The following is a 12314-nucleotide window of genomic DNA, read 5'->3' on the forward strand; positions in this document are numbered from 1 at the left end:
CAGTTCCTGAGTTGGGGAATTGCTGCTAATCGCGGCTAACGGCTGACTCGTAAGGAGTACGCTCCGGGTACTTCTCTGGCCCTATCAAAGCGGACTTGTGAACGTACGCGGTTACTGGTAGTCCTTTCTCGCGGTGGGGGAAGCTCCTGGTCCTGGGACCCTGGTCTGCTTGGGCGGTGGAGGGGTTGACTAGCAACCAGTCGAGTGTTCCTTCCAGTGAGACTAGAGGCCGTACACCAGAGTGTCGTATGCGCAAACGATCCCACGGCGCTCCATTATGTTGCCAACAGATGGAGTTTTGGTGGATAATTTGGGAACTCCACACTCCCGCCGCTTCGGCGGCTGTGCTAGTGCGTATATTACATTTTCCGATCTATAAAAAAAGCCTTGCCCATACGAAGCTGCAACTATAGCACTTGGGACACCGTCTGCCGTTGTTACATTAAGCCTGCGTATCTGTGGTAACTTTAGTTTTTTGGCTAATGTAATTTAGTTTAAGAAGTGGTGCTATGCGGTTTAATTAATACTTTCCAGTTCTTATATATGCTCATTAACATCAATAACATTTCGGATATTCATCCTTCCTTATGTCATTTCCATGTGTTCATTAATTACGTCACGTGATTATTTCATTTCTTAATTTTAAATAATTCTGTGAAGGTGTTTGATGGGGATATTCAGGATATCTTTTATGGCACGATCATTCCGTCCGTTATTAATTCAGTTGGTCTCGTCAGATAAACACGAATATTTGCTTATTGCATAGGTACAATAGAATTGCTATGCGATTACGGCAATAAAGAATATAGCCACCCCCTTTCTTGCCGCGGGTTTCGTAAGAGGCGACTAGGGATAACACACTCTCACTACCATCTTGGAACTTAAAAAGCCGACCGATGGCGGAATAGCTACTGGCTTTCAAATACACAGGCCGAAGACGGGCAGCAGCGTCTTCGATGCGACAAAGCCAGCCCTGCGGTCACCAACCCACCTGCCCAGCGTGGTGACTATGGGCAAAATACATGACTTCAGGCCATTTTTGGTGTGAACTTGTGGAGGCCTATGACCAGTAGTGGACTGCGTTAGGCTGAAGTGATGATGATGATAGTGATATAAAAATTAGTGTGCAGTTAGATCCAACTTGAAAGATACGCGTGTTGATGCGGGCTAATGACCGCAGTATCTGCAATTTTCCACTAATGACTCTACATTAGTAAAGGCCATGAATCTCAAGTAAAAAAAAAAGTAAAAAGTTTCATGACATTTGACATGTACTTAGAACTTAAGCGTTATTAAAAGTCGTATATTAAAATCTAGCTTTTCAAACAAGAATGGCCTGTTACATTAATTTTTTTTTATATCACTAGTTCGGCAAACAAGCGAACGGCTCACCTGATGGTAAGAGATTACCGTAGCTTATAGACGCCTGCAACACCAGAAACATCGCAAGTGCGTTGCCAACCCAATCCTCGATTCCCCCCAGGAGCTCTGGTCACCTTACTCATCAACAGGAATACAATACTGCTTGAAAGCAGTATTATTTAGCTGTGATCTTCTGTAGGGTCGAGGTACTTCTCCAGTCGGGCTGCTCCATATTTTGAGCTAAAAATTCCTGATGTGCCCTACCTCAGTTAAAATCTATAATGTTAAAATTAATATTAAAATATATAAATTTATAATGGATTATCGTTTGCAATTAAATCGATTATATCTTTGATAAATGAAAACATTGTTAAATTGATACTACTTTCAGGTTATCCATGGCGTATTTCAATCTCACACGAATTTTTTTCGGTGCTGGTATATTGGGACTACCTTTAGCAGTTAGCCAGGGTGGTATAATACTTGGACCTATAATGTCTGTGGGCTTAGGTCTGCTAATAATACATATGCATATAACTTTAGTAGGTATAAGTTTTTACGTAATAGTTAGAGTAAATCAGAATTTAAATGATAATGCTTACCAAGTATTCGTCTCGTAAAGTTCAGTAAAACATTAGCATTGACTTATTTAATATATGAAAAGGATACAGAAAAACAGACTATCAGTTTTTTGGTAGTTCATAATACATTTCATTAAATGCATCACGGATTTTAAGCTTTTTGTTAAAAATTAAAATCTGGGCTAATAACTTTAACGGCTTAAAGATTTTTAATCAGAAACTATCGCCGCGGTCACTTATAACCGAAAAATTATCATCTCAAAATTTCGATCTAACGGGTACATCGTTCCATGGCTAAATTGGCTAGAGCGCAGACACGGTGAGTCGGAGATGCAGGTTCGATCCCTGCTGGAAAGGTCTATTTTTGATATTATATTAAAAATGTTTAGAATTCCCTATTGTGTGGATAGCACACGGTGGCGACTATGACCAAAACACATGAGTTCACGTCATTTTTGCCTCGAACTTGTGGAGGCATATGTCCAGTAGTGGACTGCAAAAGGCTGATGTGATGATGATGTGATGTGGGTAACACAAATATAAATAGTACGAACTTTCTTTATGATACGAACGGTCCTTATGTAAGAAAAGGTTTGAATTCCGTCGTTTTACAGTGGACCAGAATCAATCTTTTTCCTAGTAGGAGAGTAAGCATTTGCTCAGAAATGAGACACTTTTAAACCTTTATAACAGATCATTATATTACAAACAAATAAAATTAAAAGAAACGGCTGAGCCAAATGTTCCTAAATAATTTCAGTTGTGGTGTCTAAACGAGATAAGTCGACAACTTAAGATTCCTAACATATCATACAGATACGGTTTTCGTTTAGCTTTATTGCATGGACCATCAGTTCTGCATGGTATTGGATATCGGGGTCCGTGAGTTTCGTGTTTTTTTTTTTATGGTCATTGACGTTCAATTATTATTATTTGATAATTTGTCTGGTGATTATCTTTAAATCAGGCTACACAGATAACTTTTTTAATTACAGATTCATTATTGCTACATTCATGATATTAAGTCAACTCGGAATATGTACGGTTTTTGTTATATTTACTACAGATAGTTTACGAGATGTTAGTTTATTACAAACTTTTTTATCAACTTTAAATGCGAATTTTTTGATGGATGGATGGATGTTCGTTACTCAGTGGTATCAGACTTGCTGTATAGATCAGAATGAACTTTGATAGAGAGAGACGTTACTCTAGAATAGCTCTAGGATAAAGCTTTACTTAGCTTTAAAACTCGTTATCTTTGAAAAATGACCGATTCCTATTATGTTGCATATATTTGTATCCTTCGGAAATTGTGTATTTAAAAGTAGTTTTACTAAAGTTGTCCGTTTTTAATTCTTATGCATACTAGTAGGCACAGTCGCGTGTAATACTAGCTAGTATTACATAACTACGTTAGTTTGATCTCTGCATTGTTCTTTCATCAGATAATGGATTGGCAGACATCTAGACCTGCTATAGCTGCTTTACTTGTGCCTTACCTTTTACTTGAATATTTCATGAAGACTCTTAAAATCGTCAGTTATGTATCCATGCTCGGTATGAAATATTATAATTTGAGTTTTATTACCTAGGTATATATGGTTTTTTTGTTTCAATTTAATTAGCCGTGTCAACTATAGAATTGGCTTTTAAATTAAATGAGATATAGTAGTCTGACCCATATTTCATACATTTCTATATGATGTAAGCTGATGTTATTAACTTCGTAGCGCCTTATTTTTTTTCTTAAATATGATAATTACATATCTATATCATACAACGTGATGCATGATTTATTTATGTATATTAAGATTAGGTAATATCTACTATAAAAAATTGGTACGTAAATTCAGGACAAAAGACAATCGGAAATTGTCTTATAGTTATTGGAGAATTAGAGATAAGGCCTAAAAGGTTTAATTAGTTCCATTCGAAATTGTCTAAAAAATCATAATGAAAAGCCGCACTGAAAATTAATTATCCATTTTAATAGATGTAACTTATAATTAGTGATAAATGATTTAAGTAGTGTTTTATATTTTTAATTCAAGGTAATTTTTTGAACCTCGTTGGCCTAGTTTTGGTAACGTATCACATCTTTTTGGCACCACACGGAGTACTGATCTACGCCACCACAGACGCCGTTGCTCTATACTTCGTGATAGGAACTTGTTTGTTCAATCTGAGTGCTGTCGGTGTGGTAATTTAATATCTTATTCTATTTTTCATTAAGCGCGTAAATGTTTTGACTGATTATAAAACGCTAAATAATAAAATCTAATATATAAAATTCTCGTGTCGCGGTGTTTGAAACGGCTTGATCAATTCTCATGAAATTTTGTGTGCATATTGGGTAGATCTGAGAATCGAACAACATCTATTTTTCATCCCCCTAAATGTTAAGGGTAGTCCACCCTTATTTTTAAATAGCGTTTAGCGGCAAGACAACGTTTGCCGAGTCAGCTAGTCTGATGATAAAATTTTAACAAATAAATAAGCCCTTGCCCTTGCATGCTTAAATCCTATGTTTTATTCAAAATTTCTGATATTTACAGATTGTCAATGGTACATATAAGCCCAAAATAATCTGAAATCATCCGTAATTTAAACTTTTTATCTTTAAATTTAATTTTAGAGACAGCTTTGTTCGAGTTCGGACTCTTGATATCAGTGGCGTAGCGTAATGGCAGGGCAGGGGCGGCCCGCCCCGGGCGACACTTTTTAAGGGGCGGCAAAATTTAACAATACTAAAATAATAAAAATATTCTGTAAATATTTGAACCATGTTTTGTTGCATTATTTTTATCGCAACTACAAATTCGAAGCGATTGAAAGGAGCTCGGAATTTTTAATTACTTATTTTATGGTGAAGTCGGGGAATCCCTTTTATTTGAATGATATTTTGTAGCAACTGGAAACGTTTTAACTTGTATAATCAGCGAGAATGAATTCTATTACATACAAGATGTAACAGCTATCCTTTTAAAACCATTAATTAATTAAACCATTAATTTGGACCATTATTCTGAGTATCAGAGAACAAGAATTTTTTATCGCAAAACCATAGAGATTAAGATCTGGAGGTTTTTATATCTCTCCGGTGTGTGCAAAATCGCTCTTATTCATCTAAAATCGTATTCTGCGGTTAATAACTATTTCTATTGCACTTATTCTAGCCAAACAAATATCGTTGTTGACTTTGGAATCACGTAAAAAAGTGACGAGACAAAAATAAAACTACCAAAAAAATTGAGAAATTTCAAAATTTTCTGACAAGAAATTCCACTACTCCTAAACTCAGAATATTGTTATGAGTATACTGGCAAAGTAAAAAGATTTTGCGAGTTTTACACTCGCGTACCCAGGGTTTCGTACAAATAGTCTAGTCAACAAGTTCAAAAACGTAATAAATAGAAATAAAGCTCCTAAAAATATATATGATAGCACATTCTATTCGGAATGCCATCTAGAAAAATGTTTTTTAAGGGTTTACTAGCACATAAAAAATTGCGATTGTTATTTACAAAATAAAATAAAAAGGTATTTAGTTTTTCATTAATAAAATCTAAAATAATGATATTCGAGAAATTTTGAAAAAGATCCTGAAAGAGGAGAAAATTTCGAATAAAAATTTCGCCTCCCGGAACTCTATCTCTATTTATTTATATAATTTTTTTTTTACTCTGAAAATAGTGAGGTAGTTAATAGTAAGGTCGTTACGGCATAGGCGCGCTGTCTAAAAAGCCGGTATATCACCTAAAATATTAATAGGCCTTTTGATGTGACAATTTTAACTCATTTAGCGTTATGCTCATTGTACGCCTGCGCCGCATCTTATCTCTCTTTCACTCGACTGGCCTATGCGTCCGAGGAGAATTTTTTTATTTAAAACTAGCTCTGCCCGCGATTTCATTCGCGTGGAATTTAAAAAAAAGTTTTTGTTCAGTTCACAGTTATAAAATTAAATTAAATGTCTAAAATAAAAGTAGCCTAAGTTACTCCTTATTACATCAGCTATCTAACAGTGAAAATCCGTCAAAATGGGTCCAGCCGTTTCAGAGGTTAGCGAGAACAAACAGACAGACAGACAAAAATTGTAAAAAAAATGTGATTTTGATATGCGTACCATGTATTGTATCCATCCATATGCATTTAGCAAAAAGCGGTTATTTGAATATTACAAACAGACACTCCAATTTTTTTTATTTGTATAGATGCATAGATATAGCCTGTACAATGCAAAATAATGATGACTGTTTTTGCGGAAAAGTTCTCTATAACAATGTATGTAATGTATACATTAAATTGAAATATCTGACTGACTAATAGATTGTAGCACACACGAATATTTTAATATATTTCTTTTCTTGTTGTAAGTTTTAAAATATAGAACTTCGAATATAATATGCCAAATATATATAAACCAAAAAAATTCTAAATAAGAGGGCGGCAAAATTAACTTCCGCCCCGGGCGACCGATAACCACGCTACGTCACTGCTTAATATTCTTATTTTTGTCACACTCCAAAAGTCCTTTTTTAAGAATTTTATAATTTTCTCCAATTTATCGATAAACATATTAAAACAGACTTTACGAATATTCCATTACAGTAACATATAAACGAAAATAAACAATCACTATCGTGTAGTGATGCGTGTAGTCGTCTAAAACACCTACGGTTTGCGTTTTCGAACCCCGCTCGGGATGGATATTTGTATGAATATTGTATTTGTACAAATATTTCTTTCCTGCTTGGATGTTTGTCCTTGAAGGTCCGCCAGCCTGCAGTAGAGCAGCGTGGTGAATTAAGCTCCAATCCTTCTCCTACGTGGAGAAAGAGGCTTATACCCAACAGTGAGATGATACAGGCTGAATGCATGCATGCAAACGAAAATCAATCAAGCTTCGGAACATATAAAAATTACGCTAGCTTTAACGTGTTTTTCAGGTTTTATCTATCGACAAAGCCTTAAAAGATCCTCGTGTTCTTACAAAGTCTAATGGAGTAATTTACGTTTGTATGCTAACGGCCACTATAGTTTTAACGGTATTCGGTGTCCTGGGGTACTGGTCCTTCGGTACGATGGAGGAAAACGTGCTGAGATCGCTACCTTTCGACGATAAGTGTGTTAAAATATTTAATGTATCATCACAAATTCACAATTATTACTAAAGTAAAAACTTTCAAAGCTGCAGTAGATAGTGGATTAGTTTAGAAAAAATATATGAACATTAAATTACATTTAAACGTATTCTTCTGTAAGTCAATCGTCTTACAATTACTAATTGAGAAGAATTTGTCAAAGTTAATAAATAAACGCTTTACACTCAACGGTCCCCAGTAGGTTTTTCTCCTGTGTTGGAGGTCCGGAAACACAAACAATACACAAACACAACGCCCAGACCACGACTAACATCTATATGATCGGTATAAATGTAAGTCGTGAGCGGGAATCGAACCCGCAACCGCCAGCGTAACAGCCAGTCCTATGACCGCTGCGCCAACGCGTTATATATTTTTGGCCCTTTCATATCATAAGTCACAACTTCTGGCTGTAGGTACTGATTTATATTGACTGAGTTATATTTTATTAAGTATTATAGGTACAATAAATAACTGTTTTAGAGGTCTATGACTTTTTCTCCCAAATAATTAAAGACCTCTTAGACCTCATAACTACTATACCTATGTATATATATATGTCAAGTATCTTCTTATATATGAGTCAAGTCTCTTCTTTTAAAAAAAATCATTTAATTTTTATTGGTCTTCAATCTTTTCATTCAAATGTTACCCTAATCTTCCTATTTCAGCGATTTATAGTATTTAGCAAAACCGAGTAATAACTTATTAAAATAAATATCTTATTTCAGTTCAGCCATCTTAGCGATAGGACTATACTTAATGTCGATAGCATTTGTTTATCCTATCCAGTGCTATCCTGCGATCCAGATTATAATTGAAGTAATAAAAAATAGAGATACACCCTTCCCGCCCTCAGAAAAAACTTTGAAGATGGTAGAGTTTGTTGCACGACCACTTTTTGTTTTGACCTCTTGTTAGTAATTTTCGTCTTACATTAAAAACAACAAATCAATAATATCAACATTTTTTTTCTTTTATGTATATAACTATACAAGTGAATATTTTTGTGTCCCATCTCCTCTAAGGCCTTTACATTTATTACAGCTACTTTTAATAGAATCTCCTTCTTTTGATTTATATTATTATTATTAAAAATGTTTAATGGACATTGTTAAATTATGTTTGTATTTTGATAAACTAACGTGAAACATGCGTAAAAAATTTAACTTATGAGTTTGGCTACTGATCTAAGCAATGGATAAAATCGTTACCTATGTGATTTCAAAATAGTTGGAATGATGTGATCTAACGACATTACATTAATTCATACATAATTACTTTGATTTTTTACAGTTTTCGTCTGCTACCTGGTGCCAATTCAAGGAGCTTTTGTTGCATTCGTGGGAAACTTATGTACTACTCTATTAGCACTAGTTTTTCCTGCTTTGATGGAATTGTGTATTTTATACCCAAATCAGTATGGAAAATACAATTTTTATTTAATAAAAGACTTAATAATAGTTATTTTCGGCGCATCATCGTGGGTGATTGGAGTCGCGCTCTGTGGTTACCTTATTTACGTCAGAGTGTTCTCCTTGCATTCTCTTAATAATAACATGGAGTATTGATAACTGAAATTAAAAATAAAAAGTGTTATGAAATAAAGTTACTGAAGAATTTATAGTGTTTTTAATATTATTTTTCTAACTGCTTCGTTTTGGGAACGCCTTAATTTGTTGCATGATTGTGATATAGGTAGGTACATTATTTTTATATACATGTATTGTGTATATTAAATTAGACAAGTACCTAGAGAAAAAGAGCGAATAAGACAAAATTATCATTACGCGAGAACTATCCTAGGAACGCACATCGTCAATATAGGTAGGGATCCGATGTGAACTAAGAAACAGATCAATTCAATAACATTCGCGACCCATTTTCCAACCAACCAAATCTTCTCAACTAGTCCTTAAAATCAAATAGATACAGGCTTTTAATTCGTCACTCTATTAAGTAAATTGTAAAGAATTCACTATTCCTTAATGCGTGAATCGATTATAAAACCATTTCAACGGTTTAGTTGTTTAGTATTTCTTTTAACATTATACAAAATCACTAGAATTGTTTTTACTTTTTATTTTCGGATTCATATTTTTGACTTGTTTTTCGTTATTTTAAAACCTTTATTTATTTTGAGTCACACAATATTTAGTTTATATATTCTCTATGTTTTTTTACTATGTCACTTTGTCATTAGAATTTAATATGAAAAACAACATGTATGTTGTTTTTACGGCTGACAGCGCGAGTAGGAGTATGTAATTAAAATTAACAATGAAAAACTTAAACAAATTTAAAAGGTTCTTGTAAGGTTATGAGTCCTTTAAGTAAAATTATTTTTATTTTCCTAGTCAACACCTTAACTCTTACTGAAACATTTAAAAGGTAATCATGTTTTGTCATTATCTTTTTTATTTTATTTTAATTTATACTTTTAAATGCTGATTAATTTATTAAACAGGCAGCAACTTCCGCTATGGACCTGGGACTGTATTGACGATAAATGTATATCTACAAAAGCAACAAAATATGGGAGGCTACAGTCCTTAGTCACTTGTAACATGCTTTGTACGTCTGTACAACTGTGGCCGAAACCCACAGGAACAGTTTCTTTATCAAAAACAGCTCTACCTGTCCGTGCTGACTTATTCTATTTAAAAATACTATCTTTTCCTTCAATTCATGTACGAAAAAATTTCATCGATGCATTTGAATTATTTCGACAAGATTTGTATAAGATGGAGAACAACGTAAGTGTCATTGAACCGCATTGCCCTGTTGAAATTCGGGTTGCAATAAATGAAAGTGGCAACAATGACCCTAGGATGCTTTTCGATACAGATGAAAGCTATCGATTAAAACTGACTGCTAATTTATCGGCTGGGTGTCTCATAGCGGAGATTGCTTCGAATTCATTTTGCGGTGCACGACACGCTTTAGAAACGTTGTCGCAGTTGCTTTGGTTTGATCCATATGCGGGTACTTTATTAATATTGGACACAGCTAACATCGAAGATTCTCCACGATTTCGTTACCGTGGACTTATGTTAGACACAGTACACAATTATTTCCCCGTCAACGAAATATGTAAAACCATTGATGTCATGGCCGCTACTAAACTCAATACACTACACTGGCGTGCAGCTGATTCGCAAGGTTTGTCTATACATTTTAGAAGTTTATCACAATTACCTTATTATGAATTATATAAGCAAGGTGCGGTGTACACTCCGGAAGAAGTACACGTAATTGCAAAACATGCGCGTAAGCGGGGTATAAAAGTTTTAATTGAAGTCGATTTGTCATCCCTCGCATCTAATGCTTGGAACTGTGGATCAAATATACTTGGTCAATTAATACGCGACGATGTGGAATGTTCAAGAGAATACAATAATGAGTTTTTGTGTAGAGAAATTTATCAAAACAATTCACATCTGTATGATGTTATCGAAAAAATATACGCCGAAATCATTGAAATTACTGGCATTGATGATATTTTTCATCTTGCCGGTGAGGATATTTGTGAATATTGCCTACAAAGTTTGAATAGAACAGATCCTATAGAATTAAAACTACAAATAACTCGCAACATTTTACAACTGTTAGAATCTAAGAATAAAAAACTACCAAACTTGATACTTCTATGGTCGACGCATTTGTCCGATCGAATAAAAATTGATTTAAAGAAATATCTTCATAAATTAGGTGTCCAAGTCCTTAATATTCAGATGAAAAATTACGTTACCGGGCTACGCACAGTAATATCATATCAAGATGCATGGGATTTTAATAGTGGTTATGGGGAATGGTATATGGATACCGGTGGTGTAAATTATAACTCATGGCAACGCGTGTACGAATATAGGCCTTGGTCTTGGAGAAACATGGCTTATGTGATAGGGGGAGAAGCAACAGTGTGGTCTTCATTATTAGGAGCAGGAGGATTACAAGCAAGAGTGTGGCCGAGACTGGCAGCTTTGGGTGAACGATTATGGTCAGACAGTGCAGAAAGTGCGACGCATCTCGTGCAGGTGCGACTAGATGTACATAGATCACGTCTAAATGACCGTGGTATTAAATATGCTCCAATATGGTCTATGTGGTGCACTCAAAATTATTGTTAAAATCTTAACTCTTTATTTAAATGGTACTTACCGCGACTACTTTGTGCTTGGCCGTCCTCAGAATTGTCCCGTGACTGTGCGTCTGCAACGTCGCCGAATATATATCGAAAAAATCAAAATAATAATCGCGATATGTACCGTCTAAATAAAACGACACCAGCAAGTTATACTAAGCTAACTCTTAAAAGTGAACTTTACAATAGAGGCTTATAAAAGGGAAAAACGTGATACCTTTTATATTAATTAAGAAACCTTTTTGAAATTTGGTATCTTTAATAGTTAATTTATTCATTGCAATTTCACATTTTTTTTATTACATATAAAAAACACATTTTATCAAGTTCGCATTAAAAAAACAAACTTGTTAACTATAGGCATACTAATAAATTCATTTACCTTCTCAGTAACAAAATATCAGCCATTTAAAAAACTTTTAATATCAATTGTGTCATTGACAAGTAATATAACGTAAGTAGTCGAAAAAAATAATCAATTAAATAGATACGTATTCGCGCCCTACTCAAAAAGTATTTGATTTGGCACTATTGAAAGCCATTAACCCTATAAAGAAGAAGAAGAAAAGTATTTGTCAGATCTCGTTCGATTTTAAAAGGTACCACATGACATGCACCAGCTACTAATAAAAAAGAATCATCAATACCGTTTCTACACCCAGTAAAAAGTTATGGTACCTAACACAAATAAAAAAATACATTCGAATTTAGAACCTACTTCTTTTTTGAAGTTGTTTAACAACTTATTAAATTGAGAGGTTTCTTGTAATAAATATCTAGTATGTATTATAATTATTTAATAATGAAATAAAACCCTTAGCGAGATATCCATAAACTGCCAATAAAACTACTAAATCAAGAAGCCACTTTAACATCTAAAATCACTTTTACTTGTATAAATAACACTCACATATTTAATGTTCATTGTAATATCGTCAAATTTAAATAACTGAACATGCACAGGAAATGTTGGACAAAAGTCAGATCCATGTGGGAGAAGGGCTAACTCTTAATCTGCCACGCTGCTCTACTACGTGTCAGCGGCTAATTTATTTATCCAGATTGAAAATCTATCTATAT

At 34.2% G+C, this 12314-nt stretch overlaps 1 protein-coding gene across 1 annotated transcript; it reads left to right on the top strand.

Moving 5' to 3' along the window:
- The first annotated feature begins 1760 nt into the window (after positions 1-1760).
- Positions 1761-11220, top strand: LOC123661822 (chitooligosaccharidolytic beta-N-acetylglucosaminidase-like). The gene is made up of 5 exons (XM_045596762.1): positions 1761-1904; positions 6896-7071; positions 7822-8006; positions 8387-8586; positions 9562-11220. Exons 1-5 carry the CDS (start codon positions 1761-1763, stop codon positions 11218-11220), a joined length of 2364 nt encoding a protein of 787 aa, XP_045452718.1.
- The last annotated feature ends 1094 nt before the right edge of the window (positions 11221-12314 follow it).

The sequence above is a fragment of the Melitaea cinxia genome, chromosome 17 (genome assembly GCF_905220565.1).
Source record: "Melitaea cinxia chromosome 17, ilMelCinx1.1, whole genome shotgun sequence".
Classification (NCBI taxonomy): Eukaryota; Metazoa; Arthropoda; class Insecta; order Lepidoptera; family Nymphalidae; genus Melitaea; species Melitaea cinxia.